We start from the raw sequence: 27,638 nt of genomic DNA, 5'->3' as shown, positions 1-27,638 counted from the left end.
GTTTACCCGATCTGTACCATATTTGAAAAGACAGATAAAGGTAAAATTTAATTTTTATTATCATAATAGGTACGGGTATGAAAATGTCTTCACCTGATCCGTATCGTAGTAGTTAACAACCCTATAAAAATAGATTATTAAAGGAAAAAAAAATATCTCTGAAAGTAATGAAGCACTAAGGTTTTATATTCTCTTTTTAGTCAAAAGTACAAGTGTCTAGTGATCATTTGTTTAAAAATGTAAAGTTTGTTGTTCAATTTTAGACCGTTTGATTTTTTTTATCAGACAGTTTAAATTAATTTTCTTTAAATGTAAGTGATAAGATAACATTAAAATTTAGAATATTCGTTTTTTTTTTTCCATTTTTTATTTGTTTTATTGTCATCTCTCTCTCTCTACTAAATTACATTTATGTCATCTTTGACATATATTTAAAGACCTACAGCTCTTTCATTTGTCACAACCCCACTTTCTCTCTCTAGAAAAGCAATGCTCTGCTTTGTTCTTACTTCTTACATCTCTTGCAACTAAAAATTGCTCTTCATACAAAAAATAGTGCATTTCTTTCCTTACATTGATCATGACTTCTTCTCCTCCTTCGGCTACAAACACACCGACGTCGTTGCCAACATGGCAAGCGGGACCCATAATCGTTGGAGCGGGTCCCTCTGGTCTTGCCGTGGCTGCATGCCTCTCCAGTCTAGGCATTCCTTCAACTCTACTGGAGAGAAACACATGCATTGTCTCTCTATGGCAACAATGCACCTATGATAGGCTCAAACTTCATCTCCCAAAGAGATTTTGTGAGCTTCCACTAATGGGGTTCCCGAAAGACTTCCCAAAATACCCCTCAAAGGATCAGTTCATCTCTTACATGGAGCAATACACAAACAAGTTTGGCATTAAGCCTCGGTTCTCTACCGAGGTGATACAAGTGCATTATGATGAAGGTATCAAAGGTTGGCGTGTTTGCTTGAAAAATGGAGAGGAGATGGTGAGTAAATGGTTGATCGTGGCGACAGGAGAAAATGCTGACCCGATGTTACCGGAGATTAATGGATTGGAGAAGTTCGAAGGACGTGTGATTCACACGTGCGGTTACAGGTCGGGTATGGAGTTCGAAGGGAAGAAGGTGCTTGTGATCGGATGTGGCAACTCCGGCATGGAGGTGAGCTTGGATTTGTGCCGTTATAATGCAAGGCCGTCAATGGTGGTTCGAAATGCGGTAAGACGGAATTTTTTTTTTTAAATAATTGTATTCATTTTGATAATGCCGTTATAGTATTGAAGTTATTTAAATGGCTATGTTTTTATTTGAATATGAATTAGTACAGTTATGAGAAGTGTTGTGCAAAATTGCAAATGATCCTAGCAGAATTTATGATCTTCTTTTAAAACATTGTTCTTTTTTCTTTTTTACTGAAGAGCTTAATATAATTTTGTTGGATGTTTTTAAAACATACTGTGTTGGTTGACATGCAAATATAGCAAAATAGTGGGCCTAATTTGTAAAAAAGGTGTACAGTACTTTCTACACTCTGTTCTTCTTTGCTTCCTCAATAAAAATATAGTAAAAATGTAATTAAATTGCTGCTAAAATCATTAACATAAATTTAATTTTTGTGTGCTAATAGGTGCATGTTTTACCAAGAGAGATATTTGGCTTCTCAACATTTGGAGTAGCTATGGCTCTGCTTAAACGGATGTCTGTTAAATTAGTTGATATATTTCTTCTCACCATGACAAGCTTCATTCTAGGTGACACTGACAGGTGGGGCCTACGACGCCCCAAGATCGGGCCGCTTGAGCTCAAAAACCTCACCGGGAAGACCCCGGTGCTCGATTGCGGTACTCTTGCCCAAATCAAATCAGGCAGGATTAAGGTATTTAATCTATCATCCACTCTATTTTCTATTTTCTTTTTGCACACATCTCTTCTTTAAACAAAGATTTTAGTTTATCACATATGCTACATTGTTATATAAAAGGTTTTTAAACATATTTTCAGGGTGTAGTAACCATCCGATTGCATCAAGATTCGTGTGCTCCGTATTAAAATGTGTGCATGTCTATATCAATTTCTGTGCACACAGATCTTAATGCTAATCGTACGGTGTTAGAGCTTATTGAACATAAAAGTAGGTCCCATGCCCATCGGACCTACTCCTATCACTGTATACATACAGTATATAAACATATATACATTGAGTGCACAGAAGCACACAATTATGAAATAACAAATATTGACATGCACAGGAAGGTACACACAATGTAATTCACAAAAGAACAGAGGTAGAATGCATAGGGAATCAAGCCTCTAAAATGAAATCTGCATATCGTCATTATCCAATGATGTGATGTGCTTCAAAATCTTTGTTTTGGGATCTTTTGTTCCCAAAAGAGTAAGTTTAGGTGGTGTCACCATGCCCAAAACATAGACCCAATACCCCATTTACCTCAGAACAATGCTTTGTGATCTTTTGCTTAATGATTTGATGTGAGCAGGTGGTGGGAGGGGTGAAAGAGATCACAAAAAATGGAGCAAAATTTATGGATGGGAATGAAGAGAGGTTTGACTCTGTTATACTTGCAACTGGATACAAAAGCAATGTGCCTTCATGGCTCAAGGTAAACAATTAAACTAATCATTTTTCAAAAAAACAGAGTAGGTCCGATGAACATTGAATTTATTTTTGGATCCAATGAGTTCCAACACCGTCCGATCATCATTAAGATCTATGCCTACGGAAAATAAAGCATATATGCACAGATTTTAATGCAGATCGAATGGTGATTGAATCCATCCAACCGTAGTATATCCGATGGACATGAGACCTACTCTGAATTCCTTCTGCTATTGCTCTCCCTCTCACTTCTGACCTCTTCTCTGTCTCTACATTGCTTCTCTTTTTGTATTTATTTATGATCATCATGCATCACAAAACAATGATATGATTTCTCTGGTTTTTCTCTGTCACCTCTCACTGTGATAATCTGTGGTTCTGTCTATATATCTGATGCATCATTAATTCCCTCTGTTTTAAGATTATTTAATTTTCTATGTACACAGTACCTGAGTTCATAAACCTTGTAAAACTATGTTTTTGTACCGTTCCACTTTAAGTACTATAACTTTATATCCTATATTCAAAGTAACATGATCTATACTAAATCTGTACAATAATTTGAGGATCTTAACTACTGTTACTATTTGACCTATAGCTTGTTATAATTATAACACCTGGACCTATATGTTTTATAGGGGAACAGTAAAGACCTCAGATTTCTTATTGACTGTTGTTGACCTATAAATCCCTTCATTTGAATATATATGAAACCAATTTTCTAAAATAGGATATATATTTTTGAATTTTGGTAAAATATTCTGGGCTTCAATTAATGTTATTTTCTTACTATAAATTTGTGTAAGAGGACCTTTTGGACTCAAAACTAGGGGCGTCAACAGGTGCGATCCGGATTGAGTTGAAACATCTTCATACTTGTACCCGTTATGATAACAAAAAAAAAAAATCTTTACTCTTATCCGTCTTTTTGAATACGGTATGGGTTGGATAGACGGATAAAAAAGTGCCATTGACATTCAATTTGACAAAACTTTATTGTATGATGTATCATCTTCATACAAATATTATATATCTATATATAATTTTATTTTAAAAAATTATCTTATACGAAAACGGGCAAGATAACGGAAAAAAAAATCTTACCTTTACCAGTGTTTTCGGATATGATACGGGTCAGGTAAACAGGTAAAAGGATGCCATTGACAATTTCACACCACTACTCAAAATTAGTTTCCAGGGTCATATTGTAAATTTCCACAGAGAGATAGAGAGAGATATATTGGAAATTAGGAAGCCTATGATACAATAATAAATGAAGCTATATATTTGTGGGAATATGTTGATGCTACAGACTACAGAGTGGTGAAAGAGCAGAGATCATTTAATTTACTCCTAACAAGACAATATGTCTGCCTCCCCTGCACTGAGCCACTTACCCTTATACCTCATTTTTTTTTTTAAAATTTTTTTTCTGTACATTTTTAAACAACAATAATTAATCAATATGTAAATTTTCTAAAAAAGATTAATATTTTTATTTCTGATTTATTTTAGGATGGTGGGGGCCTATTTGCAAAGGACGGAATGCCGAAAACACCATTTCCGAATGGCTGGAAAGGCGAACAAGGTCTTTACAGCGTCGGATTTACAAGGCGAGGTCTTCTCGGTACTTCGATGGATGCCATGAAAATATCCAAAGACATTCATCTTCAATGGAGCTTTGATGAAGCCTAATTAACAACAGTACCTGATCATGATCATCATCTACTAATTTTAGAATTTAATTAGTTTTTAAGTCAGTTTAAAAAAGGTTTGGCCAAGTAACTTCTTCTCTGTGTAAATCACCCAATTTTGCATGCTTGGCATCCTTTATAGTTTATCTTTTCCTTAAATCTATTTACTGTTTGAGTTTATTATAATGGAATTTAATTAACTATTTTAAGTTCTGATGTATATCTCTCAAGTATAGAAATGAAAAGGCAGATATTTGAAATTCCTTTTGTGTCTGAATGGTGCCATTAATTTTTTTGATGACAAGTATTTAATTTAGCAGCATTGAAATTTATTTGTGTGCATGCTTGGCTCTCTGGCCAAGGAATATATGAACGGTCAAATGTGATCTTTTTAGGCTTCACCTTCTCTCTTATATTTAATGCTTTGCATGAATAAAATATTAACTTCAGACGGCTAGATTCTGTTTTAAATGACCTGCTTTTAAAGTTTCAACATTACTACAGAAAATTGAAGTTGTGGATTTAATTTTTCCATCTGTAAACATGTTTAAACATTACTACAGAACTAGGGTATAGTGTTCCTAAGATCACCAATTCCTTTTGTGAACTCAACTCTAAAACCTATCGAATTAGCTTTAAACGACGAATTCAAACCGTTGAAATTATTCTACCTTAAGAGTGATGTATCTGCATGCAAAAAAATTTAAATTTTAAAATAATTGTGTTGAGTCAATTGGTAAAAAGACGTCCAAAAAATGAATGCATTAAAATTAATTTAGAAACCTTCTAATTTTGACCACTTGACTTTATACTAATTTAATTCAAAACTTTAAAATTTTCACATGTAGATGCATCACTCATAAAGTAGAAGGATTTCAACGGTTCGGATATGTTATTTGAAATAAATTCGATAGATTTTAGAGTTGAGTTCACAAATAGACTTGATGAACTCAAGAACACCCTAGTTCTACTCATATATATATATATATATATATATGAGTAAAGCTAGCGTGTGACATGCTCACCAAGAAAGTTTGGTGAGCATAACTCCAAAAGTATATCGAATCGACGTCAAATGTCAAATCCAAACCGTTGAAATCCATGTACTTCATGAGTGATGCATATACATGCAAAATTTTGAAAGTTTCGAGTTTATTTGCTACACGGTCAAGTGGTCAAAGAAATAATAAAAATTGAATATATAAAATAACTTATAATAAAATGTTTATTTCTTTGACCACTTGACCGTGTAGCAAATAAACTCGAAACTTTCAAAAGTTTGCATATATATGCATCACTCATGAAGTACATGGATTTCAACGGTTTGGATTTGGCATTTGACATCGATCCGATATACTTTTGGAGTTATGCTCACCAAACTTTCTTAGTGAGCATGTCACACGCTAGCTTTACTCTATATATATATATATATTATAAAATAATTCATGTAAATTAGAATTGACATGAATGTACACATGCAACAGAGCAAGGGCCAAAGCTAAGACTGAGGGAATCTGATATATATCATGTGATATATACATCATTAAATGTTAGACAGAGAGCAAACAGGATTGACATTGTATTATCATAAATTGAACGGTCTCTAGACCTGCAATCTGCTTATATAACATGACATGAAATGAAATGGTCTCAGAATTCATATATGATGCATCAGTATTCAGTACTCTCTCTCATCTCTCACACAGTGTTTACTTTGGGGAGAGGTGCAACACACAACAGTGGTGTGATTTAGTAGACAATGATGGGACTCTGCCATCAAATTTATTGTGTCCGTATCCAGCAGGGACCGAGCAATTCATGACACCTCTCCTTTCCTCTCCTTTCCTATGCATATTTTAATTTCATTTTGATTTTGATTTTGTAGTGCACCATCAACCTTGCAAGTCACAACTCACAAGTCACAACTCACATATATATACGTCACCATATATCTTTTTATACGGCCACGATCGATGCATGTATGGTAGTTAAATAACTGGTTTTTTTCTTCTTAATACTAAAAAGCTGAATATTAATTGTTGCATGCAACCAAGAAATATATATATTTATATGGTTTGTACATCTCTCTCTTTTTCTTTTATACTAGGTTAATAATATATGTAACATCAACATCCGAAAGGTAAATGTTTAATTCGAGTCTCAATTGGACGTACGGTCCAAATAGTACCTGATACGAGCGTATTAAAATTCGGTCTATGCGGCTGAATATTCCTATTTGATTAATTACAACTCAAATATACAATTATACCATTTTAACAATATATTATTGCATACTTGTTTATATAATATTCTGAGCTATAAATATGCATCGGTGTGTGTTCAATGACAAACATTTAGTTTGTTGATTCTTGCTCAAATCTTGCTCTCTTATTTATTTTTGGGTGGGAACGGTGTACTCGGTTGTAATTTTCTTAATCTTGTTTGAACAAATGAGGAAATATTAAAAACTACATTAATGCTAATTATTGCTTCTAAAATTACGTATATTTTCTCATTTAAAAATAAAATAACTGCCTCCAGACAAAAATCATTTTTTTTTTTTTGATAAACTTGACAGAACCTGTCAAGCATTTTATTAGCATAAAAAGTATTTACATAGTTCCACTTTACATCAAAGGCTAGTACAAAATAAGAAAAACAACTAAACAGCCGCCAATTCAAAACCATGCAACCCGGCCCCCCTTCTCCTTTTAAATCCGTGTTCTTATATCTTTCTTGCCACAGAAAGTTATCCAGCTTCTTCCTTCTTGCAAAATTTTGAGTACCTACATTCCAGGGCCTAGCTAGTCTACTTCCTCTGAAAATTACAATACAACACTTCTTCACGAGTAAAGCTAGTGTGTGACATGCTCACCAAGAAAGTTTGGTGAGCATAACTCCAAAAGCATATCGGATCGACGTCAAATGTCAAATCCAAACCGTTGAAATCCATGTACTTCATGAGTGATGCATATATATGCAAAATTTTGAAAGTTTCGATTTTATTTGCTACACGGTCAAGTGGTCAAAGAAATGAACATTTTATTATAAGTTATTTTATATATTCAATTTTTATTATTTCTTTGACCACTTGACCGTGTAGCAAATAAACTCGAAACTTTCAAAATTTTGCATGTATATGCATCACTCATGAAGTACATGGATTTCAACGGTTTGGATTTGGCATTTAACGTCGATCCGATATACTTTTGGAGTTATGCTCACCAAACTTTCTTGGTGAGCATGTCACACGCTAGCTTTACTCATTCTTCACAACTAGAAACTAATTAAGATACGATTCAAATCGTACATAGAAACTAGGGCTGTAAACGATTCAAATCGAACTTACTCCAGTTTGAGTTTGAATAAGATTGAAATCAAACTGGTCTGATTTGTTTCGAATCTAACTAATTTCGAATCGAATTAACTGTGAATTACAAATTTTTCCAATCGAAGTCAATCGAATTACGAATTACAATTTTTTTTGACAGCCTTAGTTATATTGGTAGTTTATGCATTTGTTTTCTTCCCGCGAAATAAAATTCGTACAGTTTCCTTTTACCTTTCACGAATTCACACTAATGGATTATGGGTCAGTTCAAGATTTTCTTACATTTTACGCTGCTGGATTAATTAAAATCACGGCATGGATCTAGTCAAATGAAACTTATTCCATTGTTAATTTGTTATGATGCTAAAATATTTTTCTATTATAAATCATTATTATATTAACAATTTTGAGCTGTGATACAAGTTTGGTTCATGCATTATTAAAAATTAATAGTTGAATTCATTAGTTGTATTATTTGAGATTCAAATCTAAATAATTCGCGAATTAAGTTTGAACGAATTATACCTAGTTTGAATTTGATTTAAATAAAATTTGAACCGAATCGAACTAATTTGATTTGTTTGAAAACGAACTAATTTCAAATCAAATTAAACTCAAATCGAATCTCAAACTAAGAATTCTTTTACCACTCCTAATAGAAACCTTTTGCTTTTGAAAAATATGAATATTTGGATATGGATATTCCATTGAATCCGCCTTCATTAAAAATGTATAAGAAATGTATCCGCGTCACACACGGACATTTTTTGGAGTTTGGAAAGTAGGGGTGTCAATGGTACCTTTTTAGCCGTTTACCCGACCCGTATCGTATTCGATAAGGCGGGTATGGGTAAGTTTTTTTTTTCGTTAGCTTATTGGGTATGGGTATGGGTAAGAATTTTTTTTCATTAAATAAATGGGTAAGGGTATGGGTAATGACTATTTCGTACCCGTTACCCTATAGGGTAATTATAAAATCCAAATATATATTCAATTCAATTTTCAACCCACTTAAATGTATATTCGTGTTTTTGAATTTTTATTCTTTATAAAAAATAATTTAGTTGGAATTGATTGCACATTTATTTTATTTTTTATTAGAAATGCAATTATATATGTGTTAAAATGAATGAGTTTTTGATGTTTAATTTGTAAAATATAATAAAACTAATTATTATACTAGTATTATTCATTATTCATCCGCTACCGTTTCATTACCCGATAATATTAACAGGTAAGGGTAGGGTAGGGTAAGATCAATTTTTAATGGGTATGGGTAGGGTATGGATAAGATCAATTTTAATGGGTATGGGTATGAAAATGTCTCCACCCGACCCGTACCGTACCCATTGACACCCCTATTGGAAAGGACACGTACGCTGACACGTGGGACCTAGAAATCGGTGTTACACGTGTCAATCTCTCATTTATTGATTTAGTGGGGGCGCTAGGCGCTGCAGAAAAGTTCGTAATGGTGCCGTATTCTGGAGTTGCGTGTTTTCTTGCTATTTCTTGGCTTTTAACTTTTTGCATGCACACAGACGCAGAGAGTGACGTAGGAAGATTCAGAATCTGAGGCTCTGCAATCCATTTCCAATCATTTAGAGGAATGGGTCACTTCTGACTCACTTCACGCGTTTGAACGTGACACCTCATGATCACGGATTCTAGTACCTTAAGGCCCACCTAAAAAATGTTCTCATTTATTGAGCACCTTAACAAAGCCCAGAATGAACCTAGGCCCATTTTGAAAGGCCCAGGAAACAACAAACTAATTATAATAATATGAACCAATTTCATTGATTCATTACACTTGTTTTTCCAGTGTCCATCACGGAGTAAATTCATGTTATTTCTGCATATGATATGTACTTGGGCTTTCCTATTGGGCCTTAGGGCCTACTTACACTTGTTTTTTTGGGCCTACAAAAAACTTAATGCTTTATCTATTGAGGAAGGAATGATAAGAAACGGATAGAAAACGATGGATTACAATATTGACAGCATCATTTTGACTTGACGCAGTGTAAGACTAGCAAAGAAAAATTGAAAAAAGTATATGACTGATGCGCTGTCTTAAGTGAAAATAGCTCTGTAATATATTTACCCAAAATGAGTCCTCTTTTTCTCCACTTGGGAGAAGTACTGTGGAGAAGGTGGAAGTCAAAACTGTCAGTGATCATTGATCTCTAACCTGAAGAACAAGTGAACAACAACAAATGGGAATCCCCAAAATCGACTTCTCCGGTCTGAACTCTTCAGATCCTTCCACAGAGAAATGGACCACGGTTCGGCCACAGGTGATGCACGCCCTCTCCAGTGTTGGCTGCTTCGAGGCCGTCTTCCCTCCTTGCCCACCTCTGTATGGTAACACCGTCAAGGAGCTGTTTGCGCTTCCACTGTTGAGGAAGAAGCGCAACTATTACGGGCCCGATTATCCTTTTCATGGTTATATGAGTGGGTTACCCGGCCTCAACGGCTTCGAGACCCTTGCCATCCGGGATGCGCCGCGGCCCGAAGCCGTGCGGGAATTTGCTGAACAACTCTGGCCTGGTGGCAACTCAAGTTTCTGGTAACCTTTTGATTATTAAGCTTTCACTGAATTGAATAACTTATATACCAGATTTTATATTTCTTATATTAGTAATTGTATTAGTTTGCATTTTGCTTGGTCACAAGATGATACTAATTGTGATATTATTTTGGTGAAAATTCAGGTTTGGTCCTTGAATTTTCGAAAAATTAAGAAAAAATGCTAAATTTTTCATCATGGTTTTTTGAGAGAAGTTCAAGGACTAACTTATCAATTTTCTGAAAGTTTCTGAACTGATTTGGTGTGAAAACAAAGTTGAGGACCAATTTTCCAAAGTTAAAAAACCTATTTGGTTAATTTTTTTGAAAATCTGAGGACGAATTTGGAACAAATGAGAGTTCAGGACCCATCTAATATTTTTTTTTTCTTTTGGAAAGCTTAAGACCAAAAGCTGAATCTAGTCAATTATATTTTCTTTTCTGAGATTATTTCATCTTCGTCTTGGGTGAGCTCTAATTTATGAACAACTAAAAAAAAAGAAATGAAAGGGAATGAAAGGGTCTCAATGCTATATTTGTTCAACAATGTCTGGTAATGCGGCACTAATGTGATTAATTAGAGATAATTGGGTAGACAACTCTTATTTTTTTGAATAAAAGTGGCATGACCACCAGTTTCATTAGAAACTAAGCAAGTTTACAAGGTAGCCTTTGGGCAATATTGCTGCATACAAAATCAAACAAAATGAATCACTTTAGATGAGAAGCATCTAAGTGATATCTACGTAACATAAGGGAGAGTATTGTAATAAAGTTCATTTTACAAGCAGCTAAACATAGGGAATATAACAAGAGTAAAATATAGAAGCAAATCATGGAGCTGCTGAGGAGTCAGCAAAGGAAGAGTTCGATTGAGTTGGGTCAGAGGAGACTGATATAGTGGCCTCCAGGGCATCAAATTCAGCTGTGTCTATGAGATAGTCAGAAAGGTCTGATCCCTCGAGTCCATGACAAGCGTGACACCTCATAATTAATGATCACGGATTCTAGTACCTTTAGGCCCACCTAAAAAATGTTCTCATTTATTGAACACCTTCATAAAGCCCAGAAATGAACGTAGGCCCATGTTGACAGGCCCAGGAAACGATAAGCTAATTATAATAATATGAACCAACTTCATTGATTCATTACACTTGTTTTTCCAGTGTCCATCACACTTCACAGAGTAAATTCATGTTATTTCTGCATATGATATGTACTTGGGCTTTCCTATTGGGCCTGACGGCCTACTTACACTTGTTTTTTTGGGCCTACAAAGAACTTCATGTTTTATCTATTGCGGAAGGAATGATAAGAAACGGATAAAAAACGGATTACAATATTGACAGCATTATTTTGACTTGACGCAGTATAAGACTAGCAAAGACAAAATGAAAAAGTATATGATGGTGCGCTGTCTTAAGTGAAATTAGCTCTGTAAATATATTTACCCAAAATGAGTCGAGTCCACCTCCGAATTCGTATCCTCTGAGAGAGTAAAGCTAGCGTGTGACATGCTCACCAAGAAAGTTTGGTGAGCATAACTCCAAAAGTATATCGGATCGACGTCAAATGTCAAATCCAAACCGTTGAAATCCATGTACTTCATGAGTGATGCATATATATGCAAAATTTTGAAAGTTTCTAGTTTATTTGCTACACGGTCAAGTGGTCAAAGAAATGAACATTTTATTATAAGTTATTTTATATATTCAATTTTTATTATTTCTTTGACCACTTGACCGTGTAGCAAATAAACTCGAAACTTTCAAAATTTTGTATATATATGCATCACTCATGAAGTACATGGATTTCAATGGTTTGGATTTGACATTTGACGTCGATCCGATATACTTTTGGAGTTATGCTCACCAAACTTTCTTGGTGAGCATGTCACACGCTAGCTTTACTCTCCTCTGAGATATCTCAAACTATTCTCCAGTACTATTCCAAGTGGAAAAAAGAATCTTTTGAGTTAATGTATCAAGATCGTTCGATCCGTTTTAAGATCGGTGCGGATTAGATTCATACTAATATTAAAGGACCCTTGAATTATAAACTGTAGCCGGATTGGTTTGTTTTAAAATCAGACGGTCGAAATTAGTTAACTCAAAAATGCTCTTTTGAGTTAATGCAGACGATGCGGACTCTGCCAAGTGGAGCAAAAGAGAAGTCAAAACTGTCAGACTGATCTCTAACCTGAAGAACAAGTGAACAACAACAAATGGGAATCCCCAAAATCGACTTCTCCGGTCTGAACTCTTCAGATCCCTCCACAGAGAAATGGACCACGGTGCGGCCACAGGTGATGCACGCTCTCTCCAGTGCTGGCTGCTTCGAGGCCGTCTTCCCTCCTTGCCCGCCTCTGTACGGTGACACCGTCAAGGAGCTGTTTGCGCTTCCACTGGAGAGGAAGAAGCGCAACTATTACGGGCCGGAGTATCCTTTACATGGTTACATGGGTGGGCTACCCGGCCTTGACGGCTTCGAAACCCTTGCCATCCGGGATGCGCCGCGGCCCGAAGCCGTGCGGGAATTTGCTGAACAACTCTGGCCTGGTGGTAACCCAAGTTTCTGGTAACCTTTAGATTATTTTGCACATAAATTTGTTAAGCTATCACTGTTCTGAATAACTTATATACCAGATTTTATATTTCTTATATTGGTAATTGTATTAGTTTGCCTTTTGCTTGGTCACAAAATGATACTAATTGTGATGTTATTTTGGCAAAAATTCAGGTTTGGTCCTTGAATTTTCGAAAAATTAAGAAAAAATGCCAAATTTTTCATCATGGTTTTTTCAGAGAAGTTCAAGGAGTTGTGCAGTTTACGACTTGCTCAATTTTCTTTTTCAGTGATGTTGTGCACCCAGTTGCAAAGCACCTTTATGAACTGGAGAGGATAGTACGGAGGATGATACTGGAGAGCCTAGGTGTGGCGAAATACTATGAATCTCAGAACGAGTCCCAGTGGTACTTGTTTCGATTTTCAGAGTATCAGCCGCCTTCAAAAGAGGAAAAGGAGAAGAATATTGACAAGAAGCTGGGGTACTATTCTCATCAGGATACAAATACACTAAGCATAATTAAGCAGATCCAAACAGATGGCCTTGAGTTGAAAACAAGGGATGGGGATTGGATTGTCACAACTCCTTCACCTGACTCTTTTATTGTCATGGCCGGAAATTCTTTTCGGGTACTCTTTTTGTTATTTGGTCATCTGATTTATTTATTTGCTTATCAGTACTTATCCCAGAAAGTTTCTACACTGATGAACTCTAGACCATTTAAAATGAGTAATATCAACTTATTTTGATAAAATATGTAGGCTTGGACAAATGGCAATGTTCATGCGCCAGTCCATCGCATATTGGTTGGTGGAGAAATGACGAGATATTCCTCCATCCTCTTTTCAGTTCCGTCAGAAAATGATTTGGTTGAGGCACCTAAGGAACTAGTTGATGAAAACCATCCACCCCATTTTATACCATTCAGTTACAACGAGTTCTGTCGGTTCTGTGCATCAGAGAAGGGTGCCAAGGCAGATGATATGCTTGAGGCTTTCTGTGCGGATTCTAAGGCCCCTGAGCAGTGAAATAGTTTACAATATGAAAGATTTTGTTTCTACAGCCACTTAATAAATTAGCACGTACACTTTTTGGAGCAATATTAGCACGTACAGTTGAATCTATTATTTCTAATGAATTACAGGTATTGAAATAAATCTATATGAGATGCGTTCTGTTTATGCTTTTAAACTGCTAGCATGGTTGGATCATTGTTTTCTTTTGATTCTCTTTTTAAAATACATTTTACCGGGAAAAATTGGTGATGATAAGCATGGTCAGGCCAACTATTTTAGTAGTCTCAATCGAAATGCCAGTAGGAATATTGTTTAACTTCAAATTTTTAATCTCTATGGCAGAGAAGCGCCTGTATTGATATCCTGATTCTAGTTTAACTATGGTTAGTCTCACATTTTTTGTTTCTAGGGCGAATAAAGACTACATACAAAATTTGAATTTGAAGATGAATAATTCGAGATCACTACTACAATTTACAAAAGTGATGTTATCTGAAAATCGCAAACTAACACAATAACTGTCATCGCTTTTCAAAAAGCAGCTAGAGTAATTAATAAACATCCAGAGAATAAACACACATTTCATTAGCAGTAAAAAAAGGAGCAGAGCTCGTCCAATTAGGACAAGTCATCATCACTGAAATCGACTACAGCTTTTATTGAAAAGAAATTATCACAAAGCGTCCATAACAATTACCAAAAAGATACACAACAAAGGAAATAATCATCTTTTCACCTAATTAACACCAACAGTCATCCAGAGACCCTGTGCCCAATCATCAAAGGGGAATATTTGGCATCGCATCCCCTGATCATCAATTGTCTTCTCTATATATGTATATTCACATTTCCACACTACATATCCTTCCCTGCCTTTTGAGTTTGTATTTTTTTTATACAATATTTATTCTATTGTGTATGAAAGTTTTTTAAATTGTGTAAGTGAATTATAAGAATATACTGGTACGTTTGTTTTTCTTCTTTCTTTTTTTTTTTTTTTGGTGAAGAACTTAAGATGTACCGTATGAAGTTGGGTTTAAGGTTGGAGCAGGAGACGTTCTGAAGGGGAGAGAGTATGGCGAAAGTGGCAACGGTGACCATAGGGGCAGGACTCTCCAGCTAAAACCATGCGGCACAGTTCAGTCTTGTAACGTGGGTGACGTAACACAGGTCGCAGCTCAGCGATGCCATGTGCAAACTGGCAGTGCTCACCATAGGGGCATTCCCCTGATTCCTCCCATTTGTTGCATAACTCAGTTTTAAACATACCCTGGTTGTACACCTCCACCTCCAGAGCTGAGCTGATGTCTTCGCCAACCTCCTTGAGCACTGGCGCTTCTATTCTTTTCTCCTCTCCAGACTTGTTGCCACCCAGACCCACAAGTACCTTCTGCTGCTACAATACAACAACACTACAACTGTTAGAATTATCAAAATTAGCACTGAATTGAAAATTGAAAACCCATTGTTAAGTGTTAACTATATATGAGCATACAATAATATGCCAGTTGAGAGAGAATAGGTAAACTTATTTTTGTTACCTTTTGAAAGGTTCAAAACTTCAAACTATAATAAGTCTTAGAAACAAACATTAACAGTACCAGAATAAAAAAAAATTGCCAAATTTGTATAGAGCAGCACAAAAAAATATTTTAATTGTTAAGTGCATCCCTTTACATGTTTTAGAAATTACACAGTTACAATGGACCAAAAAAAATGTAGAAGGTTTTCAATGTACCTATACCCGGCACTGCAATCTGTAAGTTTGTAATATCAGAGAAATCAGAAAGGGGAAATAACAGAAAAGGTAAGATCGTGAAGCCTAAATTTTGTACTCACTGATGGAGGTGGTATGACGGGGCTGGGACCACAAGTCAGGTCATTGAGATGGCTTGCTGGTCCTTGAGGTGCCGGCTGATTCATCTTGAGATATCCACTTGATCGAATAGATATACTCTTGGGCAGCACGGCCCGCCTCTCAGCTGCATGACGCAACAGCTGGTTCTCATTTAAAGGCTGTAACGGCAGCACGCTTGTCGGGCTGGTCTCTGGCACTGCCTCTGCACCAAGACCCATACGGTTGAAGTCATTGGCCAATAAACTCACCTGCTTGTTGGAGGCCATGGCTAGACGGCTTGTCAGATCACCATTCGCCATACGAAGCCGTGCATTCTCGTGCCTCAATGTCTCTGCTTCCTCTGATGCCTCTTGGAGGTGTGACAGGCAACGCTCATACCTGATTTGCACAGAAGTGTATAAGCCTTAATGCTTAGCCAATTGAAATAAACACCTATTGTGTTTTACACTAATTGCTTCCATCTTTTAAAACTCTGGTCAAATCACCCTTGATTTTTGAAAAATTCTGATAAAAAGTAGCTAATCTAACCACCTTCCTATCAAATTAATCCTAGATATCCTTATTACGAGGGAACTTACTCATCTAATTGAAAATATAATTCAAAATATACTTGTTTGCATACCTATCAGCGATCTCCTGATATTGGAGAGCAAGGCGAGCAAGGTAGAGGCGATTTTCTGTGGCAGCAGGATCATCGCCACCATTTGTAGAGACTGGAGATGGGGAAAGCGAGAGAGAGGAAGGGGAAAAGGGGGAGGAGTTGTATGAGTAGAACAGATCCCCACTGTTAGATGGGAGATGGAGAGAGGAGAGCTGTGGTTGCTCCAGATAGGGGTATGACAGTGATTCGATGGTGGATCTGAAGGGATCACCATTGACAGAGCTGATAAACTCGTTCTGCATTGTCGAGTTTACTCTGCTCTAGCTTCTTCTCTGTTTTCTCTCTGAAAAGGATGAAACTAAAAGTTAATCAAGTTGTTGAAAAACACTTAAGAGTAACTCATCTGAAAAATAAATAACCATGTATAGACTGTTACGAACTTCTAGCATAATGGATATCTCAGACAACTATTTTGCGAAACTACAGTAAATCAAGTTCAACACAGTAACAGTTAGTTAATTCAGCTAAACACTCATTGTAAGAAATATTTTGCGAAAATACTTCAAAATATATTGAAAATCATGAAAAAATCATCTCTAATGACTTCAGTTTCAAGATCAGCATGTATAATGCCCAGCTATGAGTTCATCAGAAGAGAGGATAACCTTACTGAGATTGATAGTAAAATCGTTTGGTGCAAAAATGGATTTGCCTCACAAATCAGAGCAACTTGATTAAATCAATCATCAAAACGCTAATTTAGAAGAACAGTAAATCAAACCGCAAAATCTCATTTGATTATAAAAACAAATTGAAGGATGAACACATCACTCCCTGATCAAGCTGCGAAACCTCAAAACCTATGAATTGAAATCTGATTAGCCTAATTTAAATTCCTGATTCACTGTTCGCTCACCTTAGACAGAATGTACCAAGGCTCCGAGGAGAGAGATATTGAAATAGAGGGAGAGAGAGAGAGCAAGATAAACAGAGAGAGAAAGAGAGGCGAGAAATGGGGAAGAATAATGAGGGTTTTTATAGGGAAGTGAGGAGGAAGCATGCTCATTTTGAAGGAGACCAGTGTTATTTTCTTTGTTTATTTTTTTTTAATGAAGAAATTTTTTCGAAGCAAAAAACTTCTAACAGAATGTGGCCCCCCACTCGCCTACTAGGACTCGAGTTTTTCTGATCGTCTATATCCTTCTCTACAAAGCAATTATTATATTGAATAAGAATTTCTTTCTAATAGATACCCGCTACACGCTTTCAACTCCCGTGTTGATACAAATTGGCGCAGAAAGAACATTTGGTTTCCCTCAATTCAACTACAGAAATAATTCAATACGCCAGGTTCAAGTGAACCACAGCTCAAAAGCATCGACGTATCAGCTTTGGTGTACGAGAACAATTATAATCAACGAAAGATCAGAGAGAGCCCGCCAGTGCCATTTAGAGGGGCCGTTTTGCAGGGTAACGACTGTCGTGCATTTCAAGCACCACATTCTTAGTCAGACTCGGTGGAATACGTACACCAACACTAATATAAGCAGCTCCTATCACTATCAGATATGTGGTGTTGTAAGAACAGTTGTAGATGGTAAATACCATATGGCCAACTTGCAAGTGCGGTTACGAACCAGGTAGGTTACGATCGAGTCTTATGACTGATCTGCCCATTCACGAGTTTCTCAATTGTACCGCACAGTTCGTCTCAGGTGGGACCCACTCGACCGGGTAACAAAATCTGAAAGTGGTAATTAATTCTTATTTTGTAGCTAGAGCCGCTCTTTAAAATTGGTCTATAACTTTTGGTCAATAAGTTGACTAAAAATCAAACCGTAACTTCGTTCTGTCTCTTGATGCATAAACGATAAAACCATAATTTGTCAAAAAAAGATAATATAGCATGTCAATTTCGAGTGTGGTCACGTTGCTGATACATGTACAATGGTCGATCGAGGCGGTTATGATCATTGATCAGGGAGGCCCATTTGAGGTTGGCCACTGGGGTCCACAAAGTCAGATTCAAGAATGAAAGGAAAAAAAAATATTATCAAGGACTTGATCACTAAAAAGTTTTATAGAAACATATTTATATCTCGGAATTATTTAAAATCAGACCTCATTCCTTTTTATTGATTTTTCGTTTCTGCCAGTTAAAAAAATATTTTTTCCGGAATTTCTCTATTAATTGGACTGCAACAGCTATCAACAGTAATTAATTTGTAGATGTAAATAATACTGCAAAGGTGTAGGTGGTAAATGATTAAAAAATAATAATAATAATAATAAAAAACAGGAGAACGGTTCTGACATATTCTCTGTCACTTCCTTCTTGGTTGATAAATCAAACATTTTTCATGCGAGATATCTGAATTAAAAAAAAAAAAAAATTCTATGCACAGAAGAATGATTAAACTATTTGGTAAGTAAATTCTCTTATTTGGGTTCTGATTCGGACCCAATAAATTATCTTATATTTGCATCTTTTATTACCATTAGTAAAAAATAATTAAGATGTTAATTTTGGTTAACACATATTTATTGAACTAAAACTTCAAATCCCAACATGCAGAAAAAGATTTGTCATTGTCTATATTTGCACTACTGAAAGCAATTGAGACAGAATCAATTAATTAAATTCACAATTAATAATGACAAGCTTGATTAATTAGTGAGATTGATAATTAAATGTTATCTGGCATGCCAATCATTACCAACTTGTAGCTATGCCTTACATTCTAACAAAAGCAACCCAGTGCTACAGGTAGGGATGGATTAAGGTTTAAAAATGGTAATGGTTTTCATTGATCTATTGCAAATTAAAAATAATTAATTAGGGATAATTTCTTGTATGCTCTTGAGAAACTTTGAAATTATGTATTTTCTTTCTAAAATTTCCAATATCATATTTATCCCTCTAAATTTCAAAAACTCACATATTTATTCAATTTATTTTCTTTTCTTTATAAAATTCATTTTAAAATTATAAAGTTCACAATTTACCATTTATTTCAAAAAGAAAGAAAATATATAGTTAGTGTAAGAAAAATATCAAATCTTATTAATTTTCAAAAATAAATAATTTATTTTTCAACTTGTGATATATAGACAATAAAAATGGCAATGGGTTTCATTTGTCTATTGCAAAAGTAAAAAATTAATAAGGAAGAATTTCATGTATACTCTTGAAAAACTTCAAAATTACTTATTTCCTCTCTAAAATTTACAATATCATATTTATCCCTCTAAATTCAAAAAAAAAAACTCACAGATTTATTCAATATATTGTCTTTCTTTTTATTAAAATTCATTTTAAAATTATAAAGTTCACATTTTTACCATTTATTTAAAGAAAAATATATAATCAGTGTATGAGAAATATTCAGTTTTAAATTGATCGATTTCCCAAATTTTTTTTTTCTGCGGACAGTTTCGTCAAAAAAAAACATTTGTCACAATAAAACAATAAAATAAGTTGAATGCCTGATTGATAAAATGCGATAGGCACATAGCTTCTAAATCAAGCTATTTTGTTTATTTATTTATTCGTGGAGGCTCTGGCCTTTGGGTCCCTGTTGAGGAGGTTTCAGCAGAAACGGGTGCACCATTTCCCTTTTGAATATAACTCTAGTTTAAACTTGAAATTTGCTTTTTAGTCCATTTTTCAAAGTTTTTAGTATTCTGGTATTTAGTTTCTCTCAACTTGGAAAAAAAATTGAAGTGAAAATTTTAGAAAAAACATAATAAAAAAAAATAACACGTCTGATATATATTAAATTTCACACTATATTTTTCTAACTTTAGTATGAATGTATGATAGATATAATAAAATCGTAACGTATTTTGAAATTAGAACACAAATAATCTAGAATCCGTAAATCCAAAATAAAATAGCAAACGTAATTTAAAACTTACAGTTTTGAAGTGATGACATCGTTAAGCGGAAGCTTAAATATTGATCATTAATGATTTTTCTCAGACGTGATGATGGAGACCTTAGGCATTTTTCTCTTTCTTCTCTCTTTATTTTATGTGGAATTTTTTTTCAGAATGAGATATGTCCAAATAAGAGAAGTTGTCTTTTTATAACTCTGAGGCAACCTTTGGAACCAGTATATTTATTACAGGTACCTTTTTTGGGACATATATATTTATTACATAGCAATATGAATTTTTTCATAAAAAATTTAGATGTTTTTTCATTAATTATGTAAATAAAATTGGTGCACAATAATAACACATGTCACATAATAAAATAAAAGTAACATAGTATTATGTAAAAAACAATCATTCTAAAATTTAAGAGTTAAAAAAAATATTTTGTTCATTTTAAATAAAAAATTTAAAAAAATATTAAGTTTTTTTCACTACGAAACCAATTAGTCCTAGATAATTAATGTGGTTGTTCATATTTTCTATAACTAATTTAGTAGGTTTGAAGATTTTTAACAATAACTGTTTCATTTCTAAAAATGCAGTTTATTTCTATACAATATTTTTTTGTAGTTATGTAGTTTTATTATTTTTTTTCCTTCTTCTTTCTCTACCTTTTTTGTAGTAATGTAGTTTTATATATACACTCTTGTAACTTTTCTTAAATAATTAAATTTTTAGTTTTTTCATGGAACACGTCCATCTAACTTGAGCCAAGAAGAAAAAAGTTACCTGTGAGTGGGGCCCACTTGATGGTTATGTTCCCTTTGTTTTCAAGTCTTTGAACACTCTCTTGGACTGCAACAAAATTTCCTTCACGCACTCGAGTCCCATGCGGCAGTAGCGGTATTACATTTGTGTGGCACATTATAGTTAGTTTCATAACTTTTGACCATTTATGGTCACTTTGTTGGCCATTTAATGTTTTAAAATCAAAAGTTCATACTATGAAATCAAACAATCGACATTATATTTTGAGTTAATTTGATAAGAAATCAAAATAATACAAATAAATGAATCAAATTAGTTGTAATTGATAAAATTATTTCATTCATTTAATTTACAGCTGCTACATTTAGAATATTATATTAATTTTGGGCATAATGTTGTGCAGATAATTTGGAAAAAATTTAGTGCCAACAATTCAGTGATGTTTCCTTAAAGTTATTTCTAAATATGTTTTCTGGTATGTATATTTATGAATACCAGCAATGATTGATCAGCACTAGTTTTATCTAGAAAGTAGTATTTCATGCTCGATTATATTTAATTTATACGATCAACTTTTTACATCTTATTTCATCTAAAAGTGAAAAAGAAAACCGGACATGCTCAGAATTTATATAAAATAACTGAAAAAAAGAATATTTCTGTTGAAAAATATTCTTTAATTTCTACCCCCATTTAATGCCAACTCAGTACACGGTTTCCTGCATTGAAGTTGCCACAATAAATTGTAACATGGTTTGAATCCCCTAATAGTTCTAAAGCAGATGGTGAGATATCCATAATGTTTGCTTCTTATACAAAACTTTAACAAACTCCTCTTCTGATCCTTTCGCCTACCAATCAGGTGCCTTCTAGCTTACGAACAGGAAAGCCTTGAATCCCACGAGACGGAATTACATATATACATGTCAATCAATGATTGGATCAGGTTGCTGTTGTGTGTTTGAAGGGGATATTATATGCATGCATGGAGAGAGAGGCATATTACGAGATGACCCTTAAACAAATTTTTAGGTGCCGTAATTTGTTTAGGAGATGCCATCAGTTTTGTTACGAGATGTTGCGCTTAAACAAATAGGCTTGGATTACGATGTGGCGAGGAACATAAAATTTGGTGCATTACGACTTTACGAGATATATAGACTTAGACCCATCGATGTTGATTTGTGCATGCATCGATATAATTAATTAAGGTGCATATATAATTGTCTACTGTTAACAGAAATTTAAAATATTTTGAGGAACAATTTTTTTTTAAAGTTTAAATAGTCGATATGAACCGTTCAATATTATTTATATAAAAAATATTTACAGACTAAATTTTATAATTTTTAAATTTATTCTATTTTATAAATTTGGTAAAAAAAAAATCAATGCTTTGGAATGGTCTAAAAACATTAGATCAAGTTATACAGTTAGTAAAAAAAATCTAAGAAAAGTGTCAAATTTGATTTACAAGTACATTTTCATATGAAGATTATGTTGAACGGTTCAGATCAATTGTTTGTACTTTAAAAATAGAGATATTTGTTTTTCAAGTGCCTGAGGTTTCATTGTATATCAATTTTGAATAAATATTTCCTTAAAAGCTAAATTAATATTAACATTTAGTTAACTTGATTAGAATTATGGCCCATCTCAAAAGCATAAAAAAAGAGATTATAAACCCAACAAGTTAAGCCCATAATAGCCCATGAGAGATAGCCATTTAAAATGTTTTGTACTCTCTCCGGGGAATCGCATAAAAAAAAGAAATAACAATAAATTATTCTTCACTAAAATATCAACTTCTTTATTAGTTAATTCCGTTTTCTATATTTTTTATTTTCTTGGTGTATTACTCAATTTTAATTCGATATTAAAATAAATAGTCGAGCCTGCTGCTATTCTGTCTCAAATAGCAATCCTGCTATGTAAAACCCTACAAAACTTTTGAGAAAATGATTTGAATGGTCGAATCCCTAAGCTAAGCCAATTAGTAATATATGTTTTTTTTTTCTTTCATTAATTATAACTGCAAAGGAATCTGACATTGTGGGCCCAGTGTCCATTCTCAAATGGGCCTCCCTGATCAGCAATGTGACCCCACACTCGCATTTGACATGCTATACAAATAACGGTTTTACCGTCCATACAGAAGAGAAAAAGATGTTAAGGTTATTATATATTACTTTTGACTTTTAGTCAACCTGTTGATCCAAAGGAATACAAACCAAGAGCGGGAAGAGTGGGTTCCACCTGAGACTAACTGTGCGGTACAATTGAGAAATTCGTGCATGGGCAGATCAGTCATAAGAATCGATCGTAAAATACCTGGTTCGTAACCGCACTTGCAAGTTGGCCATATGGTATTTACCATCTACAACTGTTCTTACAACACCACATATCTGATAGTGATAGGAGCTGCTTATATTAGTCTTGGTGTACGTATTCCACCGAGTCTGAGTAAGAATGTGGTGCTTACAATGCACGACAGTCGTTACCCTGCAAAACGGCCCCTCTAAATGCCACTGGCGGGCTCGTCTCTGATGTTTCGTTGATTATAATTGTTCTCGTACACCAAAGCTGATACATTGATGCTTTTGAGCTCTGGTTCACTTGAACCTGGCGTATTGAATAATTTCTGTAGTTGAATTGAGAGAAACCAAATGTTCTTTCTGCGCCAAGTTGTTTCAACACGGGCCTTTTTTTTTTTCCAACCGCCCTCGAAAATCAGAATTAAATGAATATCATTCGGAAAATCGGAATTCAGATTCCGCCACGTTCGCACCGTGGATCTGCGGACGGATTGCCAATTCGTTCGCAGATCCACGGTGCGAACGGGTCGGTGTGCAGATTCACAGTGCGAACGGGTCACTCGAGCAGGTCATGGCGCGAGCGGGTAAAAGCGAGCGTGTCAGTGCGCGGATCCACGGGTCGGTGCGCAGATCCACGGTGCGAACGGGTCACGAGAGTGGGTCAGGGCGCGAGCGGGTCAGTCCGTAGATCCATTCCGCGAACGGGTTGGCGATCCGTCCGCAGATTTACGGTGCGAACGTAGCGGAATCTGAAATCTGATTATTCGGGTGGTATTCATTTAATTCTCATTTTTGAGGGTGGTAGAAAAAAAAAAAACGGCAACACGGGAGTTGATAGCGTGTAGCGGGTATATATTAGAAATAAATTTTTATTCAACACGGGAGTTGATAGGATATAGACTATCAGAAAACTTGAGTCCTAGTAGGCGAGTGGGGACCACATTCTGTTAGAAGTTTTTTGCTTCGAAAAAAATTTCTTCATTAAAAAAAAAAATAACAAACAAAAATACACTGGCGGTCTCCTTCAAAATGAGCATGCTTCCTCCTCACTTCCCTATAAAACCCCTCATTATTTCTTCCCCATTTCTCGCCTCTTTCTCTCTCTGTTTATCTTGCTCTTTCTCCCTCTCTCTATTTCAATCTCTCTCCTCGGAGCCTTCCTACATTCTGTCTAAGGTGAGCAAACAGTGAATCAGGAACTTACATTAGGCTAATCGGATTTCAATCCAAAGTTTTTAAGGTTTCGCAACTTGATCAGGCTGTGCTGTGTTCATCCTTCAATTTTTTTTCGTAATGAAATGAGATTTTGCGTTTGATCCATTGTTCCTCTGAATTAGAGTTTTTCATGATTGATTTAATCAAGTGCATGATCTTTTGATTCTTTTATAGTTGCTTTGATTAACGATTTTACTATCAAAAGGTTGGGATCGTTTTTTAGGCATAAAGATCGATGAAGACAACTGAGAAAGGTGTGAGAATTGAGCTGGCAACTTCTAGCTTATGTACCAGTACTGGTACAGTGGAGCAGGAACGTTGCCATGCTCTGTCAATGAACAAATGTGCGTGTACTGAGATCTTTGAGCCTAGGGTTTCTTTAGAGGAAGGGTGTTGCTTTAACTGTGAGTTGTAAGTTTTTAGAACATTTGCACTGTAGCCTTGTTAATAATCTTTTCATCAAAAAAAAAAAAAAAATCTCAGTTAGGTTATCCCCCCTTCTTCTGAACTCGAGTCAATCAATGAGCTCATAGCTGGGCATTATACATGCTGATCTTGAAACTGAAGTCATTAATGATGATTTTTTTGTGATTTCCAATATACATGCTGATTTTTTATTTTTTTTCCATCCTTTTCAGAGAGAAAACAGAGAAGAAGCTAGAGCAGAATCGACAATGCAGAACGACTTGATCAGCTCAGCCAATGGCGATCCCTTCAAATCCACCATCGAATCACTGCCATACCCCTATCTGGAGCAAACACCGCTCTCCTCTCTCCATCTCCCATCTAACAGTGGGGATCTGTTCTACTCCTACAATTATTCCCCTTTCTCCCCTTCCACTCTCTCGCTTTCCCCATCTCCAGTCCCCACAAATGGTGGCGTTGATCCTGCTGCCACAGAAAATGGCCTCTACATTGCTCGCCTTGCTCTCCAATACCAGGAGATTGTTGACAGGTAACCCTGATATTCTAATTTTTAGTTCTTTCAAGTTGGAATTTAGTAGGTTTGTTAGCAAGGCTAGCTGTAGTGTTCTTTTATGTATTGCCTTAAAGTATTACAACCATGTTGTGTTCATGTTATGATTGATTTACTTATCTTTTGTTCTATTAATGATTTAACTAAAGGCATGCCGATGCATTTGTTACATTACATAAAAAGAGGAATTGATTAATATAATTATTAAGTTTATGCTCCAATTAAAATCTTTGCATTTACTGCTTTTTTCTGTGAGATTACAATTGAATCTGAAAGTATACCGAAATTATATTGTTGAAATAAAAAGGAAAACAAGTTGATGTGGAGTAATTTTACTTACATTATGATTATTCCTCTTTTCTCTATTGTTTCTACATATATTGATTATTGATGGCAGTCAACATATGATAATTTGGTTTGGGTTGCCTTTGAGTTGAAATCAGCTTGATTTCTTGCCAAGTTTCCTTATTGTCTTAACTATATATCATTTTGCCAAATTATGATCTTAAAATTATTTTTGATAGTCAATCATTTCTTTGTTTAATTATGCATGGTTGACTTTGAAAATGGTGAGATTGATTCAAACGTTAATACAATGCTGAAATGAATTGTAAAGGATTTTGGTAATAATTGATATTAAAGGAACTTCTTCTATTTTCAAAATTTCCCTTATCGGATCTGAACTCAAAATTTCTACTCTCAACCAGATCAATTTTTTGTTGTGTGGTACTGGTTTGCAAGACCTTGTAGCAGTGTTATATATTTTGTTGTTATAAAGCATTTTGGTTTTTTGGTAATTGCTGATACAAACTCCATGAACTGAATTGTTAATTATTTTCAAATTTTAGAATGTCTTATCTTATAAATTTCAAACATGTGGTAAATACTTCCTGTCAGAGGGACTTAAGCACTAGTTTGTATAACTGGCTGTGATGGATTCGGCTGAAATCAAAATTGTAAAATGGGAATATAAATGGTTGGGGTCTACGGGAGTAGTTAGAAAATAAACTAAAAGAAGTATAATTGAAATTATATTTTCAAGTAGATGAGAAAGTTTCCTCGAAATAAGGCTTATACACACTTCTGTGCAAATCAGGTACGAGCATTGCCTCTCACTCCTCCAAGAGACAACAGAGGAAGCAGAGACATTGAGGCATGAAAATGCACGCCTTCGTATGGGGAACAGTGATCTGACAAGCATTCTAGCCATGGCCTCCAACAAGCAGGTCAGTTTATTGGCCAATGAATTCAACCGTTTTGGTATTGGTGCAAAGGCGGTACCAGAGACCAGCCCGACAAGCGTGCTGCCGTTACAGCCTTTAAATGAGAACCAGCTGTTGCGCCATGCGGCTGAGAGGCGTTCCATGCTACCCAAGAGTATATCTATTCCAACAAGTGGATATCTGAAGATGAATCGTCCGGTACCTAAAGTACCAGCATGCCAGCTCAATGACCAGACTCGTGGTACCGGTCCCATCACACCTGGATCAGTGAGTACAAAATTGAGGTTTCACCATTTTACTCTATCTGCTTATTTCCCCTTTCTGTTTGCTCTGATATTACCAACTTACGGGTTGCAGTACCGGGTGTGTAACTATATTACCAACTTACGGGTTGCAGTACCGGGTACTGTTTAATGGATATTTTTTGTTTCTATGACTTGTTATAATTTGAAGTTTTGAAACCTTCACACGGTAACAAAAATAAGTTCACCTATTATCTCTCAGCTGGTATATTCAAGTTTGCTCATAGTTAACAATGGGTGTCCTTTCAATTTAGTGCTAATTATGATAATTCTAACAGTTGTTGTATTGTAGCAGCAGAAGGTACTTGGGGGTCTGAGCGGCAACAAGTCTGGTGAGGAGAAAAAAATAGAAGCTCCAGTGAAGGAGGTTGGCGACATGTCTTATGAATTTTTTTTATTTTGAAATTAACACAGAAATTGTTAATTTGAAGGCCATTTGGGTGTATTTTGAGACGATTTTTGGGCCTTTTGAGCAACCCTATGATTTAAGCTTTACAATTCACCGAGCCTATTCCCAAGCCTTTTGGGCCTTTTGGAACTGTTGATACATATTATGATATTATCTGTTTTTATTTTTATTTTTTTTGGGTAATCAGTATGATATTATCGACTTTATTGGGCCTTAATTACTATAAATAGCTGTATATGAAAAAAAGCCTAATCTTTTTGTATAATGTTTGTATGTATAGTATATGAAAG

The 27,638-nt window shown here is 35.1% G+C and overlaps 3 protein-coding genes across 7 annotated transcripts; 2 read left to right on the top strand and 1 right to left on the bottom strand.

Annotated features, from left to right (window-relative positions):
* The first annotated feature begins 468 nt into the window (after positions 1-468).
* LOC144548622 (indole-3-pyruvate monooxygenase YUCCA1-like) lies at positions 469-4,557 on the top strand. The gene is made up of 4 exons (XM_078297331.1): positions 469-1,225; positions 1,635-1,883; positions 2,506-2,628; positions 4,140-4,557. The coding sequence occupies exons 1-4, from the start codon at positions 581-583 to the stop codon at positions 4,317-4,319; spliced, it is 1,197 nt and encodes a 398-aa protein (XP_078153457.1). The 5' UTR covers positions 469-580; the 3' UTR covers positions 4,320-4,557.
* Positions 4,558-9,853: 5,296 nt separating this feature from the next.
* LOC144548648 (putative 2-oxoglutarate-dependent dioxygenase AOP1) lies at positions 9,854-13,977 on the top strand. 2 transcript variants are annotated; one of them, XM_078297365.1, is made up of 3 exons: positions 9,854-10,221; positions 13,076-13,415; positions 13,548-13,977. In XM_078297365.1, exons 1-3 carry the CDS (start codon positions 9,869-9,871, stop codon positions 13,812-13,814), a joined length of 960 nt encoding a protein of 319 aa, XP_078153491.1. In that variant the 5' UTR covers positions 9,854-9,868; the 3' UTR covers positions 13,815-13,977. The 2 variants fall into 2 exon arrangements, with proteins under 2 accessions (XP_078153491.1, XP_078153490.1); XM_078297364.1 differs by lacking the exon at positions 9,854-10,221 and adding an exon at positions 12,378-12,797.
* A 423-nt stretch (positions 13,978-14,400) lies between these two features.
* LOC144548557 (zinc finger CCCH domain-containing protein 9-like) lies at positions 14,401-17,420 on the bottom strand. Of its 4 annotated transcripts, none has more exons than XM_078297258.1 (4): positions 17,178-17,420; positions 16,283-16,604; positions 15,642-16,038; positions 14,401-15,198 (listed from the first exon to the last, which is right to left on the bottom strand). In XM_078297258.1, the coding sequence occupies exons 2-4, from the start codon at positions 16,561-16,563 to the stop codon at positions 14,839-14,841; spliced, it is 1,038 nt and encodes a 345-aa protein (XP_078153384.1). In that variant the 5' UTR covers positions 16,564-16,604; positions 17,178-17,420; the 3' UTR covers positions 14,401-14,838. The 4 variants fall into 4 exon arrangements, with proteins under 4 accessions (XP_078153384.1, XP_078153386.1, XP_078153387.1 ...); XM_078297260.1 differs by having other exon boundaries at positions 14,401-15,195; XM_078297261.1 differs by having other exon boundaries at positions 14,401-15,192.
* Between the last annotated feature and the right edge of the window lie 10,218 nt (positions 17,421-27,638).

The sequence above is a fragment of the Carex rostrata genome, chromosome 33 (genome assembly GCF_964058835.1).
Source record: "Carex rostrata chromosome 33, lpCarRost1.2, whole genome shotgun sequence".
Classification (NCBI taxonomy): Eukaryota; Viridiplantae; Streptophyta; class Magnoliopsida; order Poales; family Cyperaceae; genus Carex; species Carex rostrata.
This window is presented reverse-complemented; position numbering and strand designations above follow the sequence as displayed.

Excerpts from the sequence above, each read along its gene's own strand:
- LOC144548622 (XM_078297331.1), top strand. The coding sequence starts at position 581 with ATGACTTCTTCTCCTCCTTCGGCTACAAACACACCGACGTCGTTGCCA. Across the intron at positions 1,884-2,505 it reads TCAAATCAGGCAGGATTAAG|GTGGTGGGAGGGGTGAAAGA; the intron begins GTATTTAATCTA and ends TGATGTGAGCAG. Across the intron at positions 2,629-4,139 it reads ATGTGCCTTCATGGCTCAAG|GATGGTGGGGGCCTATTTGC; the intron begins GTAAACAATTAA and ends GATTTATTTTAG.
- LOC144548648 (XM_078297365.1), top strand. The coding sequence starts at position 9,869 with ATGGGAATCCCCAAAATCGACTTCTCCGGTCTGAACTCTTCAGATCCT. Across the intron at positions 10,222-13,075 it reads GGTGGCAACTCAAGTTTCTG|TGATGTTGTGCACCCAGTTG; the intron begins GTAACCTTTTGA and ends TTTCTTTTTCAG. Across the intron at positions 13,416-13,547 it reads TGGCCGGAAATTCTTTTCGG|GCTTGGACAAATGGCAATGT; the intron begins GTACTCTTTTTG and ends TAAAATATGTAG.
- LOC144548557 (XM_078297258.1), bottom strand. The coding sequence starts at position 16,563 with ATGCAGAACGAGTTTATCAGCTCTGTCAATGGTGATCCCTTCAGATCC. Across the intron at positions 16,039-16,282 it reads TATCAGGAGATCGCTGATAG|GTATGAGCGTTGCCTGTCAC; the intron begins GTATGCAAACAA and ends TGTGCAAATCAG. Across the intron at positions 15,199-15,641 it reads CCGTCATACCACCTCCATCA|CAGCAGAAGGTACTTGTGGG; the intron begins GTGAGTACAAAA and ends GTTGTATTGTAG.